The sequence below is a fragment of the Vigna unguiculata genome, chromosome 3 (genome assembly GCF_037176805.1).
Source record: "Vigna unguiculata cultivar grain cowpea cultivar isolate G323 ecotype 2 chromosome 3, ASM3717680v1, whole genome shotgun sequence".
NCBI lineage: Eukaryota > Viridiplantae > Streptophyta > Magnoliopsida > Fabales > Fabaceae > Vigna > Vigna unguiculata.
This window is the reverse complement of record NC_140794.1, coordinates 5015882-5037024: the sequence shown is the minus strand read 5'-3', so window position 1 is coordinate 5037024 and position 21143 is coordinate 5015882. Positions and strand designations below refer to the sequence as shown.

At 28.6% G+C, this 21143-nt stretch overlaps 1 protein-coding gene across 2 annotated transcripts; it reads left to right on the top strand.

Annotated features, from left to right (window-relative positions):
* Positions 1 to 104: 104 nt before the first annotated feature.
* Positions 105 to 8153, top strand: LOC114178561 (E3 ubiquitin-protein ligase RGLG3-like). Of its 2 annotated transcripts, XM_028064551.2 has the most exons (13): positions 126 to 380; positions 471 to 754; positions 1931 to 2281; positions 2934 to 3018; positions 3103 to 3243; positions 3324 to 3437; positions 5877 to 5974; positions 6073 to 6152; positions 6227 to 6332; positions 7096 to 7223; positions 7301 to 7433; positions 7531 to 7587; positions 7815 to 8153. In XM_028064551.2, the coding sequence occupies exons 3-13, from the start codon at positions 1949 to 1951 to the stop codon at positions 7896 to 7898; spliced, it is 1359 nt and encodes a 452-aa protein (XP_027920352.1). In that variant the 5' UTR covers positions 126 to 380; positions 471 to 754; positions 1931 to 1948; the 3' UTR covers positions 7899 to 8153. The 2 variants fall into 2 exon arrangements, with proteins under 2 accessions (XP_027920351.1, XP_027920352.1); XM_028064550.2 differs by lacking the exon at positions 471 to 754 and having other exon boundaries at positions 105 to 380.
* Positions 8154 to 21143: the final 12990 nt, after the last annotated feature.

Genomic DNA, 21143 nt, shown 5'->3' with positions numbered 1-21143 from the left:
CAAACAACAACTCAAAAAGTATTTCACATTTGACAAAGAAAGAAAAGTTTGAGTACACGCATCAAAAGGACACAAGTTCCACCAATACAGCGAAAATTTTATCCTTTCTAATTATTATTTCTTATGTTTTTTCTTCGATTATGTCCTTTAAATATATATAGTCCAATTAAATTTACTAAGCTGCTAATAAAAAAATTATATTTCTTAATTGATGTTGTATTTTTAATTTTTAATCTTTTTTTATCTCATTTTATAAAATTAGGTAACAATATCCTGTCTGAGAAAATGGTCACCGTGGTCAAAGTAGTATCTAGAAAAAGCGCGAGTTGAGGAACTTCATTCACTTCAAACTCAGATTCGTTTTCAATCTCTTCGCTCAGGTGACTCAACTCTCTCTTTCTATAATACTGCTACGATTCTTGATTCGTGCAATTTAAGTTTGACGTTTTGAATTTGTGATGCAATTGCAGAATCCTGAATCCTGTTACGGTTACCGAATAAATTGAATTTTATATTTTCCGGTGACGAAATCTAATGTTAGAAACCGAACGGGTTTAGTTTGTGGCTAGTAATATTTGGCAGAGCATGTGCCATAGCTATTGTTCGTTAGGCAGGACCTGGCCGCGCAAGGCGAGCTCCACGAAATTGGCTCGCAGGGCCTTAGTTGCCGAGTGAGAGTGAAGGGCGCTGAGTGAAAATGAAAATTTGGTTTTCCGCTGAGCATCAAGGGCTTGAGCCGCTGGGTGCGAGCTAGGTGCCAACTGAAATTTGAAACCTAGTGAGCTCTGTTTTGGTTTTCGTTGGGCGGGGAAAGTGGGTGCTGGGCCAGAATTTAAGGAAATATTGTATTTTAAATTGATTTAAAGTTTTTGGAATAAGATATGCGTTTTGTGTGGATGTTGTGAATCTACAATGATATGATGTTAAATGGTGTATGGAGAAGGATTTCGTACACCTGACTCTGCTAGTATCAAAACTCATAGTATCAAAACTCATGTAGAGGAAGTTATCTAGATGTTAGTCGAAGGAGGTTTCTACATTCGATATGAAAAAGGATAGGATCTTGCATATATAAGGAATTTATCTTGGTCATACTCAAGATGGACCATGGGTCTTGATATTTATATGTAGTATTGTTTAATTTTCACCGGCTTACCCTTTCTTTTTTTTTGTTGTGTTATGATTTTTAACTTATAATGATAGTATATTATACGTGAACAGAAATGATAGTGGCGAGCAGCAATGAGACTGCAAAGATCTGAGATATTAGAATAGGTGGTATATATGTATATATTCTTGTATCTTGAAATCCCTTCTAGGATTGTGATGTTTATATTTCTTTTAAAATTTTTTGAAACACTTCTTGGGAGATAAATAAATTGTATATTTGTATATTTACACTCTTTACTGTCTATTACTAATTATGTGATGATGTAATTAGTGGTATAATATCCTAATTAGGATTGTTAGAATGGTTTGATCCACGTATTTTTGTTTTTTGTTATTTTCCCTTGAAGGTAATACTTGCTTTCAATTCAAATATAAGCAAAAAATAATAATAGCCATCTTTAACAAATATAACCAAATTCTGATTATCTTAACCTCATTTAATGTTATTATGTCAGATATACTTATGTTTGCACTTGAGCTTGCACTTGAGCATCATTGGGATAAATATGACTGGGGATAATTTAGCTAAAGCACCTCTTTATTTCATAAAGTGAAAAGTATTTGATGAACATAACTACTTTATTCATTAGTCTGAACTTAGGTAATTTTGCTTTCATTTGAGTCCAGATATAGTATTTTACAACTACTGTGAATTTTTATCACTTTTTTTGTTGTGGTTCTCATTTTAATTTGTTTTTAGTCCTATTGCTTTTATCTCCAATTCTATATTATTGTCTATTTACTTTTAATTTTGATGTAGGTGAAAAGGACTTTAATTATGGGAAATGCAGAGTCAAATACTAGCCACCGTTCCTCTGATGGAAGTTCAGCAAATACTAGCCACCAATATCATCAACCCCCTTCCTTCGATGGAAGTTCAGCAAATGCTAGCCATCAATATCATCACCCCCCTTCTTTCGATGGAAGTTCAGCAAATGCTAGCCATCAATATCATCACCACCCTTCCTATGATGAAAGTTCAGTGAATACTAGCTATCAATATCATCAACCGGTTCAACCCTCTTCTTATGCTGGGAGTTTGGTGAATACCAAACATCAGCATAAGCAGCAATCCACATATATAGCTGACAATTTCAGTTCATTGGATCAGGTTTTTACTGCTACTTTTTGCTCATTGATTTAGGGGAAATAGTAATTATTAATCTTATCATTCCAAGGAAAACTTCTTTCTGGTATACTAGAGGATGAATCCTCAATCAGGCTTGTAGGAAAATTTTAGTTTGTTTGATTATATAATTTCAAATCAACTTGTGTAAGAATTTGTTGATCAATTGAACTTCACTATTTCTTTAAAGTTTTCAAGTTGTCTCTATTATCTATCTATATATGGACATACTAATAGTCATTGAATGTGTTACAACTTCTAAATATAAATTTAATGATACCTGCTTTAGTTTCAGAAGAAATATGAACTACGAAGAAATGTGGCTCCATTTAAAAAAGTTGGCGCCTGAACCCACGCTTATAAAAGACTAACATTTTGCTTTTAGGTCCATTTTGATAAGAAAAAAACTAATTAACCAACTTGCCATTAACTCAGTGGTTTAGCTATGGAGACTGGAAACAATTATATGAGGATATTAAAGGACGCAACAAGATAAAATCGAATGGTATTTGTTAGTCTTGAAAAATGTTTAGGCCAACATTCTCTGGTAGAAATGATGTACCTCCCCTTACCGTACATGATTTGCTGTTTCGCGTGGATTTCCTAAAAAACTTAGCTTTTGCATGTTATATCTCAGGTTGTTTCCGCTTTGAGAGAAGCTGGTTTGGAGTCTTCGAATCTTATAATTGGTATTGACTTCACCAAAAGCAATGAGTGGACAGGTTATTTCTGTTAAACATAAAATTAATTTTATACGTACATATAACTATGGAGAATGCTGAAAAGTCACACTTTGGTAATTGTAGGAAAATATTCTTTCAACCACAAAAGCCTTCATCATATTGGAAACACTCCTAATCCATATGAGCAAGCGATCTCTATTATTGGCCGTACTCTCTCTTCGTTTGATGAAGACAATCTGATCCCATGTTTTGGATTTGGTGATGGTGAGAAGTTGTTTCTGATCTACTTTTCGAAGAAATTTTATTTGTTCTCCTCTATTGATATTATAAGTATACTTTTGTAGCATATACACATGATCAGAATGTGTTCAGCTTCTATCCTGATGATCGCTATTGTCATGGTTTTGAGGAAGTACTTGCACGCTACCGAGAGATTGTGCCACACTTAAAATTGGCAGGTTTAATATTATTGTCCTTGTTGACCATTTTTTACAATTTCTTTTTTACAAGTTTAGGGCCCTGCAGAATAACCCTACTATAGTGATTGTCTAGAAGTACTTGTATGATGATGATGGCAAGACACCACTGTAAGAAAAATTATATAATGTATATATGAAATTATGACAGATAAAAACTTGCAGAAGACATCATAGTTGATTTGCTGATCCATTGACCTGCAAAACTTGTGAAAGTAATGGGGTTTGTATGCAGTTTATAAGAAAGTGTTATCTGAATGTTGTGTCAAATGCAGACCACATGGTATGTACTTATACCAATTTACAGAATTAAATACAACAATTCTTGCCTAAAAATCAGGAATAAATGATCCTAATCTCCTAGAATCTGTAATAGCTAGTGACTAATTGCATTCTAACACTCTTCCTCAAGTTAAAGTATATATGTCATATGCATCAAGTTTGTTACCAATGTATTCAACCCGAGGGCATCTGAGCGACTTGGTGAACACGTCTACCAATTGGTTGCTAGAATTAACAAAATTGACAAAACCGGTTGTGTTTACTCCGAAGAGCACCTTTTCTCTCAAAAAGTGATCATCAATTTCTATGTGTTTGGTTCTTTCTTGAAAGATTGGGTTTGATGTATTGTAAAGTGCAGCTTGATTGTCACAAATAAACTTCATGTCCCCAACTTTTAGTTCTTGTAGTAGTTGCCTTATCCATGTAAGCTCACAAGTGGTTGCTGTAGTAGCATGATATTTTGCTTCTCGCTAGATCTAGCAACTATCTTATGTTTCTTGTTTTACCATGAGATCTCTAATAAGAACACAATACCCAAAATTAGATCTTCTATAGGTGATCCTGTCCAATCCGCATCAAAGTAACAATGTTAGTATTGCCTTTGTCTTTGGCCCTAACCTGCAGAGAATCTTCATCTAATGTGTAGTGAGTAAATTTTCTTATGACTGTCATAGTCATATCTTTTTACATTGGTAAGAGGAGCAATGGTATTGGTCGCTTGATTTAAAGCTCTAGAACTCTGAAGCTCCAACACGACTCTGGTATCGTGACGCACTACGGTCATGGACACGCAGCGGGTGCATGCACGACGCAATGTTGGACACATCTCTTTAGGCCAAACATGGCCCTATTCGTGGACACGTCGAAGAAGACACGATTTTATTGTAGATATTTTAGTCATGAATGGTTAAATGAAGATTCACAAAGACGTGCCCCACATTAAGATGTGGAACTTACTCATGAAAGGAATAAATGTTTTAAAAGGTACTTTGATGATGTTGATGTAAGGAGACAATAAATATAGAGTTTGCAAAATTTTAAGATGGAAGAGAAAATTTTGCTGATGTTGACTCTTTAAGGGATAGAGGTAAATTAGATGCAAAATCATGGTGGATTGTTCATGGATCTCATGCATCAACACTTTAAAAGATAGCTCTTAAGCTACTTGGACAACCAAGTTCTTCTTCTTGTTGTGAAAGAAATTGGAGTACTTACTCTTTTATACATTCTTTGAAAAGAAATGAGATGACACCTAAAAGGGCGGAGGATTTAATATTTGTCCATAGTAATCTTTGTCTTCTCTCAAGAAATTCTTCAAAATACAAAGAATAGGAAACTAAATTGTGGAATATTGCAAGAGATGACTTTTCATTGGATGACAATGGAATTATTGAGATTGCTAGCTTATTTCTTGATGAATCATAATTAGAAATTGTATTTTTTTATGAAGATGAACTAATATGAGAGTCAAACATTATGATTTACATAAGTTTTTCTTTTGTTAGACTTCTTTTTTATAAATGTTTCTCTTGATTTTTTCAGATTATGAAGTATAATTTGTACACACACATATATATTATGTATGTGTCTTATATTTTTCTAATTTAGCCGTATCCCTGTGTCCGTATTGTGTTGATGTCCGTGTCAATGCTTCATAGCTCTAGAACCAATATACCGAGCTTTAGATATAAAATTAGAATTACCAAAGTCTAGAAGTAGAATGCAGAGAATATCATCTGCCAATTTTGACTAGAGATTGAAGCGAGTTTTATGGAAGAACTGTAGGCACCAACGAAAAACATGAAAGCAGCTCCTTTCTTCCTTCCCAGTCAGAGGAGGACAAGTGGATATGATATCTGTTTCCATTAATTGCAGACTTTCTGTTGACGATCTTTAGGGTTCACGAAAGCTCTTTTCTGGATCTTCCTGAAAGAGTTTTTATTTCCCTTTTAGGTTGATGTATATGCTCTGTTGTTTTTTTATGTTTTATATCATTTTTAAGGATAATCCTGCTTTATATTTCCATTTTTCTTCAATGAATTATTCTTCTAGTCCAAATAGGAAAAAAAAATCAAGGAGAAAGATGAATTGGGTATCCAGACGTGATACGAATTCTGACAGTTGTCTCCTTATAAATAGGTCCAACATCATTTGCCCCTGTAATCGATGCAGCAGTTGATATTGTGGAAAGAAGCAATGGTCAATACCATGTTCTTGTCATTATTGCTGATGGACAGGTTTTACCTATTTATGTTATTTTATTAGTATCTTTTCTTGACATAATTTATTTTTCACTAATTTTCTTTTTTATTTCTGAAATATCTTTTTTCTACAGGTTACTAGAAATTCAGGCACACCACATGGAAAGTTTAGTCCACAAGAACAAGCAACTATTAATTCCATTGTTGCTGCAAGGTAAATCAATTTCTTTTGCTACTGTTCTTGGAATCTGTCTTTAATATGGAGCTATTCTGACCATCATTCGTCAGTCACCATCCCCTCTCAATTATTTTGGTTGGAGTTGGAGATGGTCCATGGGATGAAATGCAGCACTTCGATGATAGCATTACTCAGCGCTTATTTGACAACTTTCAGGTATTTGACTGATGTATGATCCGACTATGTGTTCATTTTTCGCGAGTTTGTAATTAGTGTTTAGTATTATTTAAATTTTAGGGGACTGCTAAGGGTATAGAAATACTTATAACTAGATTCTGAATATAATATGGGTCTTATGCCCCTCTCTCTACCTATAATCTAGGTCGAGTACAAATTATTTTACAACTAATAAATGTCCCACCCGACAACACTGACTATGTACTGACACAATAAAAACAATAATACTCTTTTACATGGGACACGTTAATATTCTGACATATCCCCTCAAGATGAAGCTAACAAACTACTTAGTATCAAAGAAAAGTCATAAAAACATACTTGGGTAAATAAGTCACAGAAAACATATATAACCCATTACAATTGAAAAGAAACAGTACTGCTGGACTACTTGACATATAATCAAATTATAGTGTATAAGCAGGTACAGACCAGTTTTATACGGTTGAATTAGGTCAAAATTCTCTTTCTAACAAGTATTTAAAATCCAGACATTGTGAAGAAATTGTACTGATATATTTAAACATAGCATTAGTATGTGAATTGAAGATAATCAGTTTGAAATGACTGCTTAATAGTAGAAAAAGACTGTAAAATCTTAAGTGTTCCATATTTTAGAATACCCACCTTTAGTTGTAAACCGTTTAAGATTTGAGTTTTTATTACTACTGCTACTACTAAATACTATTATTATTATAATATGGACTTGTTATTCACTTTATATTCCTTCTTTCCCCTTCAGTTTGTGAATTTCACAAAGATCATGTCTGAGAACAGAGATGCATCAAAGAAGGAAGCAGCATTTGCACTTGCTGCCCTTATGGAAATTCCAATTCAATACCGGATAACCCAAAACCTACCACTTGCAAAGTAAGTAATGAAATACAGGTGTGATAATAATTCTAAATTATATTCAAGGATACGGATCTCAAATTATTCTGGTGCAGTGAAAAGTCAATTAGCTATCAACGTAAAAGGCCTTTTCCTCCGCCTAAAGAAGTAATAGATCGTGACAATGCAGTTCTAGCAGTTCCAAAATTTGAATCAGTTGAGCCATCAGCTCCAGCTACGGTAGAATCAGTATGCTTCCTGTACCCGATTGAGGTGTCTTTCTCCTGCATTAGGTTCATTTTAAAATCAAATTATGCTTACAAGATAAATGTGTTTCTTGCTTTAGGCATGCCCTATTTGCTTAACCAATCCGAAGGACATGGCTTTTGGATGCGGTCATACAGTAAGTTTCTGTAATGAACTCACTCAATTCTAATGTTTATGTGACATATGGTTTTAACTATTTATGATTGATAATCCTTTTTTTTTTTTACTTTATGCTAATGTCAATGTTAATGTTTTGGTTTCATGTTTAATGCTTATGTTTAAAGGAATTTTAAGTTGAAAAGTTTTTTGTTTGAGGAACATGTGAAGATATGTCTTAATTATTTGCATTTTTGCTTTTGACAGACTTGCAAGGAGTGTGGCGTGACATTATCTTCATGCCCTATGTGCCGGCAACCAATTACAACTCGCCTGAGACTATTCACTTGAATTGGGCATTTCTTAACACATCAAATCATTCATGTTTTATATTTCCGCTATTACCTGTATAAGAAATCTAATGAACCTGTAAAATCTCCTCCATAAGATGTACAGAGAGATTCGTATGTACAGTGTATTTGTGTTTGTGTTCAAACGAAAATGTTTATGGTCATTGAATTCGGAAGTGCTTGAATATCTACCCCACAAATTTCAGACTTCCGTCTTAAATGGGGTCATTTCTTATGGTTTTCATTATTTTTCAAAGATGTTGTAGTCTTCTTTATTTTGGCACGTTTTCAATCCCTACATTAAATTCCTCTCAAATAATTGTTTTTAACCTTTTTACCCTATCTTTTCTTTTTCACCACATGCTTTAATCGGTTATAACTTGAACTAATATTTTCCATCTTATTGCTTTGTTAAGATAGGCATAAAATGCAAGAAAATAGTTTGATCCTAAATATCCCTATAAAATTACACACCAAAACACCAACCAAATAAAAAAATAAAAACTATCCACAAAATACAATAACAAGAAAAAGAAAGATAAGTTAATGTTGCGGCAGTTGTTAAGTTTTGATTGAAATGTTGAGTTAACAGAAAGAAACGTCAGAGATGTTCATATTTAACGCCAATTGCCTCTCTTGACATATTCATCATGTGCAGTTCTATTATTTTTGAATGAACTAACACGTGTGACAGTGAATTCTCTTTTGTATTTGACCAATTAAGACGTGTTCGACTTCATTTGCTTACCCCAAGAGAGTGTGACCCTTCGCCCCACCACCCCTTCTCTCTCAATCAAATTTCTCTCAATTGATTGTCCTTAATATTTTACATTATCTTTTCTTTTTCATCGCATGCTATAATTTTTTATCATTCGAACTAATTTTTTTCCAATTTTCACTTTACACTAAAATATGTTCTTCCGTAAAAGTTTCTTCTCCTTATTTATTCAACTGTATGTGAACACACACATGCAAGTTGCTTGTCGTTGAGATTCTTTGTGCTTGAATCTTGTTATTTTTGGAGCTTAAACCTGGTTTACTCTAAACAACATGAATATTACCAAGATGGATTGTGATTTTTCTTCTAAATAAGAGAGAGAGAGAGAAAAAAAAAAAAAACTCCTCAAAGTATTTAGGAATCTAGATAAAGTGCAAGAACACTCGTGGGACAAAGACAATTTGATTGTCTGTGGAAAGGAAAAAACAGACAAGCGATAGGCATGCGTGTGCCTATAATTGATATTATGATATAAAAGATCATATGAGTTTTTTTCTGAATTAAGAGAATTAACTTATATATAAGTTAAAAGAATTCCAGAAAAAAATATACAAAAAGATTGTTACGAATTAATTTTATCCAAATGTTAATTTTAACTTATAAAAATACCATTTTATCACTTTTCTGTGTTAGAAATTTTAAAAGAACAAACGTGTCAAAAACATATTTTTTAAACAAATTTGCCTTTTAAGGACAAAGACAGGTATTGCATACATAAGGTCAGTCTCCAAGTTATGACCAATATGGATAAATACGTTAGGACTACTATACTCAGCAAACTATGGTACGATATAGTTCATTATAATTTATATGTTTATGTCCACACACTTTGGTATATGATATAATTGATGATAATTATTCTTATATATAATTAAATATTTAATCCTTAACATGTGCACAAAACCATGAAGACTATCACAGGTCTGATACCTATTCAAAAAATACCATAAAAAGACAGAAACCTGAGACCCACAAGCATAGGATAAAGTTGTTGATAGAGTGTAATAAAAATCACTGTTTTGACAGGATTTGAAAATCACAACACATGTTGTCTCTTGCAAAAGACAAACAGGTACAAAACCTTGTAGAAGAACCAGATGAGGTTTATTGAGTTCTTTCAATAGTTTCTGCAATGATACAGAGATTTGCTACGGTGGCATTCAAATCACAGTTCATACCAATTAATGATATATTATGATATTCACAACAACACTGATTTCATCAAGGATCATCAACAACATACTAGGAAAAGAAAAAAAAAAGATTATTTTATTATACATTGAGAGATTATATTTTACATGAGTAGTGGAAACTGAAGCACAACAGTTAAATGAAGGAATATAAAAAAACAAAAAGAAAAAAAAAAAGAGAGATAACAGAAAAAAAGGTTCAGGAAGATGATGAAGAAGAAGAATCGGACTTGAAGATACTCATTATGATCGTTTTTCTGGTTTCCGCTCGGTTGGCCGGAAGGTTCCCGAATGAAGTGGCGGGATGCGGCCTCCTCACCGGAGGACCCTGACCCGACCCGTTTCCAGCGCCGTTGTTTCCACTCATGCCTCCACTCTGCCACCACCACTTTCTTTCTTCACAACAATTGAATCTGCTCCCTCTATTCATTTGTTATATAGACCAAGGTTTTACCTACTTCGATCTGAATTTAACTAAGGTGAAAAAAGAAAAAAAAAAAAAAAACTGAAAATTTGTTGGAACCGGACCAAATTGAAATACAATATTTCTTAACATGATGTGACATATTCTTGTATAAGGCAAAATAAAAATTAAATGTGTAAGTTTTAAACATAGCTTTAATGTACAAAATATTTTGAAGAATAGTTAAATATATTGTGAATCTTGAAATTGATATTGTAAAGTGTACTTCAATTGTAGTTGTTTACTTTAATATTCAAATTAGTAATTATATCTTTAAGAGGGGTTGATTTGATCTAATATTTTTCTTTATTTATTTTACTTTATACATAGTAATTATATCGAATTCACTTTTATATAATCTTTAAAGGAAAATTGGGTGGATAGGATATGAGAAAGAGAGATAAAGAGAAAATTAAAATAAAATGTAATCGTACGAATAATAAAGAAAATAGAAATATTTTCGACAATAGTGTCGAATCCAATGTTCTCTTGTCGTTGTTGTTGCTTAACGATGACGATGTTGTTAATATGCATTTGTCCATAATACGTCGTTTTCATGGCGTTCGAATGCTTTCTTTTAATTTATTATAATTATTATTATTTCTACGCATGCAATGAATATATTAAATAATCATGCTTCCTACATGGTTTTGCTTTTTCACTCATTCTACTTTCGCCGAAAATGAAGCCCATAGAAAGAACAGTAAGCAATAAAGTAAAAGCAAAAATATTTTTGTGTGATTATTATACAATTGGAAGTTAATATGTGTCTGTTTGCATATAAAAAAAAATTAATAATTAGCTGTGATTACTAGATTTCTGTATGAATATTTTTATCCAAAAAGTATAAAACAACTTTCATTTTCTACATTTTTTTTTCTCTGTGTAGTTTTACTTTTAAACGTTGAAATATAAATACTTAATTTTTTATATTTTAAAATAATCCATCGATTTCATCCGATATTGCATTTCAGACATGTTTCGTATCTTTATTTTAGTTCAATTGAATTCTAGCATAAATTATCAAATCAGAATGGAAAAAATTGTAATGAAAAAAATAAGTACAATAGTTACATTTTAAAATAGTAAACCAAAATTGACCATTCAAACTGAAAAAATGACTCAGAACTATATTTAACCAAAAAGTTAAATTTTGTAAACAGTAGAAAGTTGTATTAAATTTAAAAAGTTGGAAGCTAATATAATTCAGAAAAAAAAAAATTGTAGAGGATTTATACTATATATTGTATTATATCCAAAAAGTGCTACGTCAGGTTATGGTTTCATTGCCTTACAACAAAGTATAGTGACGAACATGGCTGACGAATTCATGACTCAAGAACTGATAATAATGCCTGCAACTTTTATATATATATATATATATATATATATATATATATATATATATATATATATATATATATATATATATATATATATATATATATATATATATTCTGATACTTGTAAGTTATACTAAAACACATAAAATCAATTTTTTAAATAAATGAGATAATTAATTACTATAAGAATCAACAACTTGTAATATGTGTTAATTTATAAGATGAAATAACAGTAAAAAGTACGTTTCACTGTTGACATATAACTTTTCTTTAAAGTTCTTAAATTCACTATAAAAGGTGGTAGAGAATAATACATTACAATTACTTTGTATTTATTTGAAAAAGAATAGGAGACAATGGCTTAAAGATAAAACAAATTCTTTTAGTATCACTCAATCATGAAACAACTTCCTATATTCAGATACAACATGTTAATTAATAAATGGTTAATGATTCATTTAAACAATGTTTCATGATTAAGTTTTGTGGTTAATTAGTAAACAATATTAAAAGAAAGTTATTGAATAGAAAAGAAAAAATAATACATATAATTACTTTTTATATTGAATATTAATATATTTTTTAAAATAGTTTTTTAACCTTAACTATATTAATTTGAAACGGTTTTTTAATTTAAATATATTAACTACTATTTTTTTCATCTTTAGCATTGTACTAAATTTATTTTAATTATAAGTACTAAAAAAAAGTATCAAGAATTTAACACTAACAAATTACGTAATAAAGATTAAAAAACGGACAAAGCCATACACGAGTAGGAACTTAAAATATTTTAAATAGGGATGGAAATGCATGTTGATATTTCGTTTTGGTTTGCTTTGTATTTGCTATGTAAAAAAGAATTGTATTAGTCTATCTTGCATAAAAAATATGAATTAATTTTTTAATACGTCTCACATAATATTTGATGTAAAAGTTTATTGGTCAAGGATTGTTTATTTTTTAATTTTGTTTTAGATTAACAAGATGATGCGTTATATTCAGAAAAAGAAAAAAATGTAGTTTAAATGTAATTAATAAAGTACTTGTTCAAAATAAAATAACTATTGTACTTTTAAAATTTTGATTTTTAATGTGACTAATAATAATTTTTAAAACTAAATTTTAAACGGGTTATGCACGTCAATCTATCTCATTCCATTATTAGCTTCTATAAACTACAGGTTATGCAGAATGGATCAAAACGAACAAATGCAAATTCAACTGATCCACGTTTTCTTTTGCGAATTTGCAAACTGACCCACATGAACGTCCCACATTGTCGTCTTAGTGTTAAACCTATATAATAAGATTAATTTTGAGATATTGTTAATATTAAAAACATATGCACCCATAAAAACCGACTAATACTATTTTGTAAGAAAATTAAATTAGATTAAGTTAATAATAAGAACATTCTTAGCCCCAATGATTATTAGTACTAAAGTTCTAACTCTTACACTAACAAGACACTAAATAATGATTATATATTCTTATGATTATTTTCAATCACTAGTAAAATGTTCTTGTGAACAAAAAAAAAATAATATCAAAGATTTAATTACTTTAAATAATTTTGACAAAGCCTATTGTCATTATATTAATCACGGTTTAGTTAAACTAATCCACATTACCAGGGTCCAAATTAACTAATATGTAACCTTTTAAAAATAATCTTTTTAAGGTTAAAATATGTTAACATTTCCGTAAAGATACAGTGTACATCTACATATTATTACTTTGGTTCGAATTACTTATCATTGTGTTTGTTAATATGAAATTTTGTTATTACACTGTTTTAATTTTTATATATTGGTATTAGTTTAGTTTTTATTGCCATTCATATAACTTTCCATTGAATCATTCCCAGAAGAAACATCTATTCACAATTTGAATAAAGACAGAGAATGTGCCAAACATTTCAGAGAATTCATGTAATTATCCTTAAAAATGTCATAATTTGAAATCTATAATACTTTGACCGTGCTAGCAAGAACGTAGAAGACTTTAATGATGAGAATGACCCAAAATTTAAGAGAAACAAATTTATTTGATGAGTTGAAAAGCATACAGTAAACTTCATATTTTATTCCTACTCCGTTATTATTATCTATTACTTAAAATATACTAATATATATATATATATATATATATATATATATATATATATATATATATATATATATATATATATTAAAATATGTGTAGTTTGCTGAGTATGATTCCGAGGACTTGTTGAAATTAAAAGTCTTGTACAAAACAAAACTTGGAGCAAGTGGTTGGAGAATTGAAAAAAAAAAAGAAAAAAAGAAATTGTATACTTTTGAAATTGTTTCCAACAAAACCCAAAACTTATTAATGGTAGTTACCCATCATGTCAACAAAACTAACAATTCCAAGCAATTCAAAACATGGATACTGATTTAATGACATTTCTGAAAGTATATTCAAACTTTTGAACAACTTAAATTATTCTACCACAAACTTAAAAATAACATATGATATTCAATTAACATATATCTCACGTTTATATTATGCTAGATCGAATCTTAAAATTTGCGATTTAAATATATATATATATATATATATATATATATATATATATATATATATAATTGATAAAACATTATTGATATAATTTATTAATTTTTTGTAAGATTCGTCTAAAAATATAACCAAGTTATTGGAATATAACTTTTAACTAGTAAAATAAATTTTATAGGATGTGAGCTATATTTAAAATTTATTTTTTATATCAAATTTATTACAACTATATTTATTGCTTTTATGGTATCATTCACTATTAAATTACTTTTATGTTTAATGGTGTGAGAAGATAACTTCATGATTATTAATAATAGTTAAATGGACATCTCATAAAAGGAGGTCGGGTCAAACTGAAATTATTATATTTCGTTGACTGATTCATTATTTTTCTATTTTTATTTGTGTTTATTTTTTGTATTTGGACCTATGTATTTACTTGTAATTAGAGATATCATTTTTTTAAATGATAAAAATATTTGAGTTTCAATAAAATTAAGTCAAACTTTATTATTATTCTAGCAAAACAAAATCTATATCATCAATACTCTAATTAGAGATGGTAAAATGGGTTGGACATGGAGGCACCAACTCGTCACGGCAATGCGATGGAGGCAGCAGGGAGAGAAGAGATAAGAAAAATCACTGCGAGTCTGCAACGATGGAAGCAGCAAGAGAGAAGAAATTTGACACAATGCTCTGGTGTGGTGGATAGCGACGTGCAATTCGACGGTGGATGAGCACTGGAATAGTGGCTGCAGATTGGAAGTTCAGATGAAGTGTGGTGGTTGTGAGTCGTGATTGGATCAGTGTTGTGTGAAAATTGAACTGTGATGGTTGTGACACAGACACTGTGAAGTCACTTAAACCCTAAGCTAAAGTCTAGTACGCGGGCCAACGGGCCAACCCGTGTGGGTCGCGGGCCAGCCCGCGCGGGTCATGGGCCACTACGGACTGGGCCACTGCGGGTCGGACCACTGCGGGTCGGGTCACCGTGGACCTATAGGTTCACTCTCCTGACCCGTCCCGTGTTTTTTTTTTTTCGGGCCTGTGGACCAGGCCCAAATTGCCATCCCTGATCAACATTTAGAACATGTCAAAATTTTGAACCCACGAATCTATGTTGATTTAATTTACATAGTTCTTCAATCCATCATCGCGTTTAACATATAAAAACTTAGTTTTATCCACACTCCACATAAATCATATGCATCTCTTGTTTGTTCTTCTCATCTTTTTTAGTATTCTTTCTCTTTTCAGAGAGTAAATTGGTTGGGAAAACCAAGGTTGCATTCCTTATTCTTTTTTTCCTTCTATGTTTTTTCGGTCTTCCTTCTCTTTTCAAAGTCAACTAATTTGGAGAAATAATTACAACTACATTCCTTCTTTCTTCTTCGTTGTTTTTCTATCAAACAAACTTTGTCTGTTTTGTCATACCTAAAGATCATGCATCTTCTAAAATATATGATCAATTAGATATAGAGATCACTTACTAAGATTATATATATATATATATATATATATATATATATATATATATATATATAAACCTATAACAAGATTACATATCTTATCATATCCTCTAAAAATTTATTTTAAAAAATGTTATATTTTGTTTAATTTTATTGTAAAATACAATTGCACCATATCACCACTAATACATAAGCCCTTGTGTCCACATTTTTTAATAAAAAAATAAGATTAAACATTATAATAATTACTAAAGTAATTAATAATATAAATTTTATATTGAATTAATAAAAAGATTAATGAAGAACATAAGTAGTGGCAAAATGTATATAATAAAAAAGTGGTAAAAAAATTTATTATTATTAATAACTATGTATTTTTTACTAATAAATGATACAATAAGTAAAATAAATTTTATTGAAAAAACTTTCTATTGCACTATTCTAAACTTTTTAAATATTTTTGTCTCAACCTTTTTTTTTTTGTATTTATTTAGAGGATAATAATATTTTAATCCACATTTTTTGACCCACTTTTAATTCACTATTTCAATCATTATTAGATCATGTATTTCTATTTTTTTCAGTGATGTGGTATGATGATCTAATGATGATTGAAGTAGTGAGAAAAAAAATGAGTTAAATTATCATTATTTTTTTTTGAACATTGCACCTCTCATTGTGTTCCACCTTTACTATGCATTATCATCGAAGTTTATTTATTTTAACGAAAGGTTAGTCTATACTTTTTTGTTTCTTTTCCTGAAATTGGGTTTTCAACTGCATTAGCATCCCATAAACTAAATTTGAAATACAATGTCCTAAATTTAAAAGTTTAGTTTAAAAACTTGATTCCTAGAAACTAGTTTTCAAAATAGGGTTTAATATCTTTTTGGTCGATTAACTTTTAATAAAAATTGAAATTAGTTTTTTTTCAAAATTATGGACCAATTTCGTTCTTGTATTTAGAAATGTATGAATTTAGTCTTTTTAACTAAATTTTGTTAAATTTATTTGACGTTCCAAATCCGTTTTTTAGCTAACATCAAAGCAAAAATACATGAAACGATTTAACTAACTCAGATCTTATTATAAAACACGTTTGAAACGTTAAATAAACGTAATAAAATTTGGTTACATTGACTAAATTCGCCATTTCTAAAATTAAAGAATTAAATTAGGCCAAATTTCAAAGATGAACTAATTATAATTTTCAGTTAAAGTTAAGAGACAAAAAATATATTTAACCATTTCAATATATTACCAAGATTGTTTGGATAATTTTTTTTAAAAGAATGCAAACATAAACGTCTTAAAAGAAAATAGTTTATATCAATATATTTGCCCGAGTTTGAAATTATGTCATGTAGATATGATAAATCTAAAATGTGATTTTACGCTCATAATAATTAACATTTTAAGTCAACAAGTTTTTACTATAATGTATGAGTTTAAGTCTCATATTAAATAAAAAGAAAAAAGTTAAACACGGTATAAAAGAAAACAATTATTATTTTTTGGTTTTTGATTAGAAATGATATTAATTTTTTTATAAGGGTTAGACTTATATCACATTTATGTAATATCTTCCTAATGAATTATCCTTACAAAAAATTAACTTTGGTATAAAGCCATTGGTTCGTCTTGATGACGGGTTTAAACTATTGTGATAAAAACAACAATACCACCACTACAACATGAACAATTGTTTTGCATTTACCTAGCAACATTAAATGTTCATAAATCCTTGGGTCATGTGTTGTTGAAACTTCATAAATTCTTGGACTTTCATTTTGAATCTCTTCTCTAGTTTTATATATCCCACAATATCAACATATTACTACACTAAGAAGAAAAAAAATCCAGTCTTAGTGTAAAAAATTTAATTTCATTCATTTTATTTGAATCTGGTTAATAATTAAGGTAATTAAATATATAGTTACATATGTTTAGTTAATTTATTTTTTTAATAAATATACATGACAATTATTAAAGACTAAATATAGATTTAATTTCCTTATTCATTAATAAAGTCCAAACAAAATTAAATAAATTGTTATTTCCTAACACAAGTATTATGTGTGAGTGTGATTGGAGCACGTGTTTGACATTTGCATTAGAAAAATCAAAAGAACATCATATGACGCATGTGTTTGAGAATGCCCATCCTTGGTATTCCTTCCATGAACTTTTCGGGGGTGCGGTAAAAGATCTAACTATACTATTAACTATCTACGTTCGCATCTTTATTCCAAAATCTCAAATAGGTAATAAATTTTGTCTCAATTAGGGATGGCAACGGGGCGGGGTGGGGACGGGTTTCACTATCCCATACCCATTCCCGTAAAAAAAGTTCATCCCCGTCCTCATACCCAAACCCAACGGGTATCAAACTTTTATTTCATCCTCATCCCCACCGGGTAACGGGTATAATCTTGTACCCATACACGTACCCGTTTTCTTACTACTTTAATATTAATTTTAATTAATTTTTATAAAATAATAAAAAATTACGGTAAAGGAAACATAATATTATCAAATATTCAATATTAGGAGTATGATTATTTTTTCGATATCAAATACTTTGAAATAAATTATAATTGTTTACATTTTATATTAAAATACCAAATAAAATTTAATGAGAACCAAAACATTTATTAAATTTTCAAACATTAATGAAACCTAGTTGATAAATTTTAAAAATATTTTTAAAAAAATATAAAAGGAAAAAAAATTCTTAAAAAAATATAAAAGGAAAAAAATATTTAAATTAAAATATATTTTAAATGTTTGTTTACTTCAGTTTTTTAAATTATAATGAATCTATTTTTTATACACTAATAAAAGTTATAATACATCACTTGATTAAAATAACGCAAAGAACAAATAATAAATATAATAATAAAATTTTAACATAAATCTTGTATCTTTTAAACACAATATATGTTGGATGGTGGTAAAAAAATATTCATGACAATTACATTCAATTTTTATATTGTAGTAAATAAAAATTATTTATACAATTATAGTGAAAAAATTAAAGTATGATTGTAATGAGTTAGAAAATAAAAAATAATTAGATAAAATTTATCAAAATAGTATTCTACATGATGAAAATAAACAAAAAATAAAAATATAAAAAAATTAACAAATGTGTGTCTTATAAACAATTTGGAGACTATTGGAAGGAATCACACAAATGAAAACAAATATATAATTAAAGGTATGATAAGATGAAAAATATCTTAGAGATCTAAGAAAACTTTTCAAATATCAACATATATACTCAATGTTTGATAAAAAAATGACGCAAAGAACAAATAATAAACATAATAAAATTTTATCATAAATCTGGTATTTTTTAAACTCCAATATATGTTGGATGGTGATAAAAAAATATTCATGACAATTACATTAAATTTTTATATTGTAGTAAATAAAAATTATTTATACAATTATATTGAAAATATTAAAGTATGATTGTAATGAGTTAGAAAATAAAAAATAATTAGATAAAATTTATCGAAATAGTATTCTATATGATGAAAATAAACAAAAATAAAAATATTAAAAAATTAACAAATGTGTGTCTTATAAATAATTTGGAGATTATTGGAAGGAATTGCACAAAGAAAAATAAATGTATAATTAAGGGTATCATAAGATGAAAAACATCTTAGAGATCTAAGAAAACTTTTCAAATATCAACATATATACTCAATGGTTGAGAAATAACAAAAATTATTTTAGCGAAACAAAAGAGTTTTTCAAATGAAACAAAAATTAATAATAATAAGTAAAGAATTTTTTTTATATTACCTAGTAAATGAAATGTTTATGCTATTAAACACTTAAATTGAGAGTATTAAATATTCTCATATGAAAGAAAAATATACAATAAAAAAATATTAAAAAATAATAGAAATATTCAAATGTTAGACATAAATTTTTTTAATTGACATACATCATTTTAACATAATTACATAAATGTTGTGATAAAATAAAAAATATATTGGAGATGCGAAATGAGTTTCATGACAAACCAAATATTTAGAAGAAATAAAAAATAAAAATCATCCTCATTTAAATTATTAAAATATTTACAATTAATTAAGTAACCCTATATATATATATATATATATATATATATATATATATATATAGGGTTACTTAATTAATTGTAAATATTTTAATAATTTAAATGAGGATGAGGATATGGCGGGGACGGGTATTATGGCGGGGATATATTCATCCCCATCCTCATCCCCATACCCAATTGAAAAAATCGGGGATTCCTCATACCCATACCCATACCCAGTTAATGCGGGGATTCCCTGTCAAAACGGCAACGGTTTCGGACAATACCCACGGGAACGGGTTTGTTTGCCATCTCTAGTCTCAATTAGGTTTATATTTTTAAAAATATATAACAATTAGATTTATTTTGTTAGTATAATGTGTCAATTTCTCATTTTTTTTAATTAATTTATTTTTTTTGAAAATTATTTATGACATGTGTCACGTGTCAAGTCACTAAGGTGACACGTATCAAGTCATTGTCCGAATCTCAATTTGATCCATATATTAATTATTTTGATTCCATTTCGGTCCATAATTTTTTAAAACTTTTCCAAATTTCATCCCCTCGAAATTGAGACCAAATTTAACTTTTTGATATAAATTTTATAATGATATTTTTATTAAATATTTTAATAATATTAAGTTTATTTAAATTTATATTTTACAATAAACTTTACTTATATTATGTTTTAAAATTTTAAAATATTTATTTTAACTTGTTACAAAATTATTTTAAATAATTTATATACAAATGCTAGAGTTGGTTTAAAAATAACAATTTTGTAAAAAGTTAAATTAAACATATTTAAAATTTTAAAATAAATAAATAGAGTTTAATGTAAAACTTAAATTTAAATAAACTTACTATTGTTAAAAATATGTCATAAAAATATTATATATAATAAAAATATTATTATGATATTTATATAAAAGTTAAATTTAGTCTCAATTTGGTGAGGATAAAATTGAAAATAAAAAAGAAATGGACTGAAATGTAATTAAAATAACAAATATATAGACCAAATTGATATTCAAATAATGACTTGATACGTATCACCTTACTAACTTTGACACTTGACACAATATTAACATGACACGTGACATGAATAATTAAAAAAATTAAAAAAAATTATCAAATATGACACATCTTTAACACAATTAACACCATACTAACGAAATAGATTTAATTGTTACGCATCTTCAAAAATATGGACCTAATTGAAACTAAACTTACAACTTATTTGAGATTTTAGAACAAAAACGTGGACCAACGAAATATTTTAACCACTATAATATGAAAAAAGAGAAAACTAATATTTTTTTAATTTTCAAGTTCTTACTAGTTAATATTTGATAAAATGTAATTATTTGATATATAT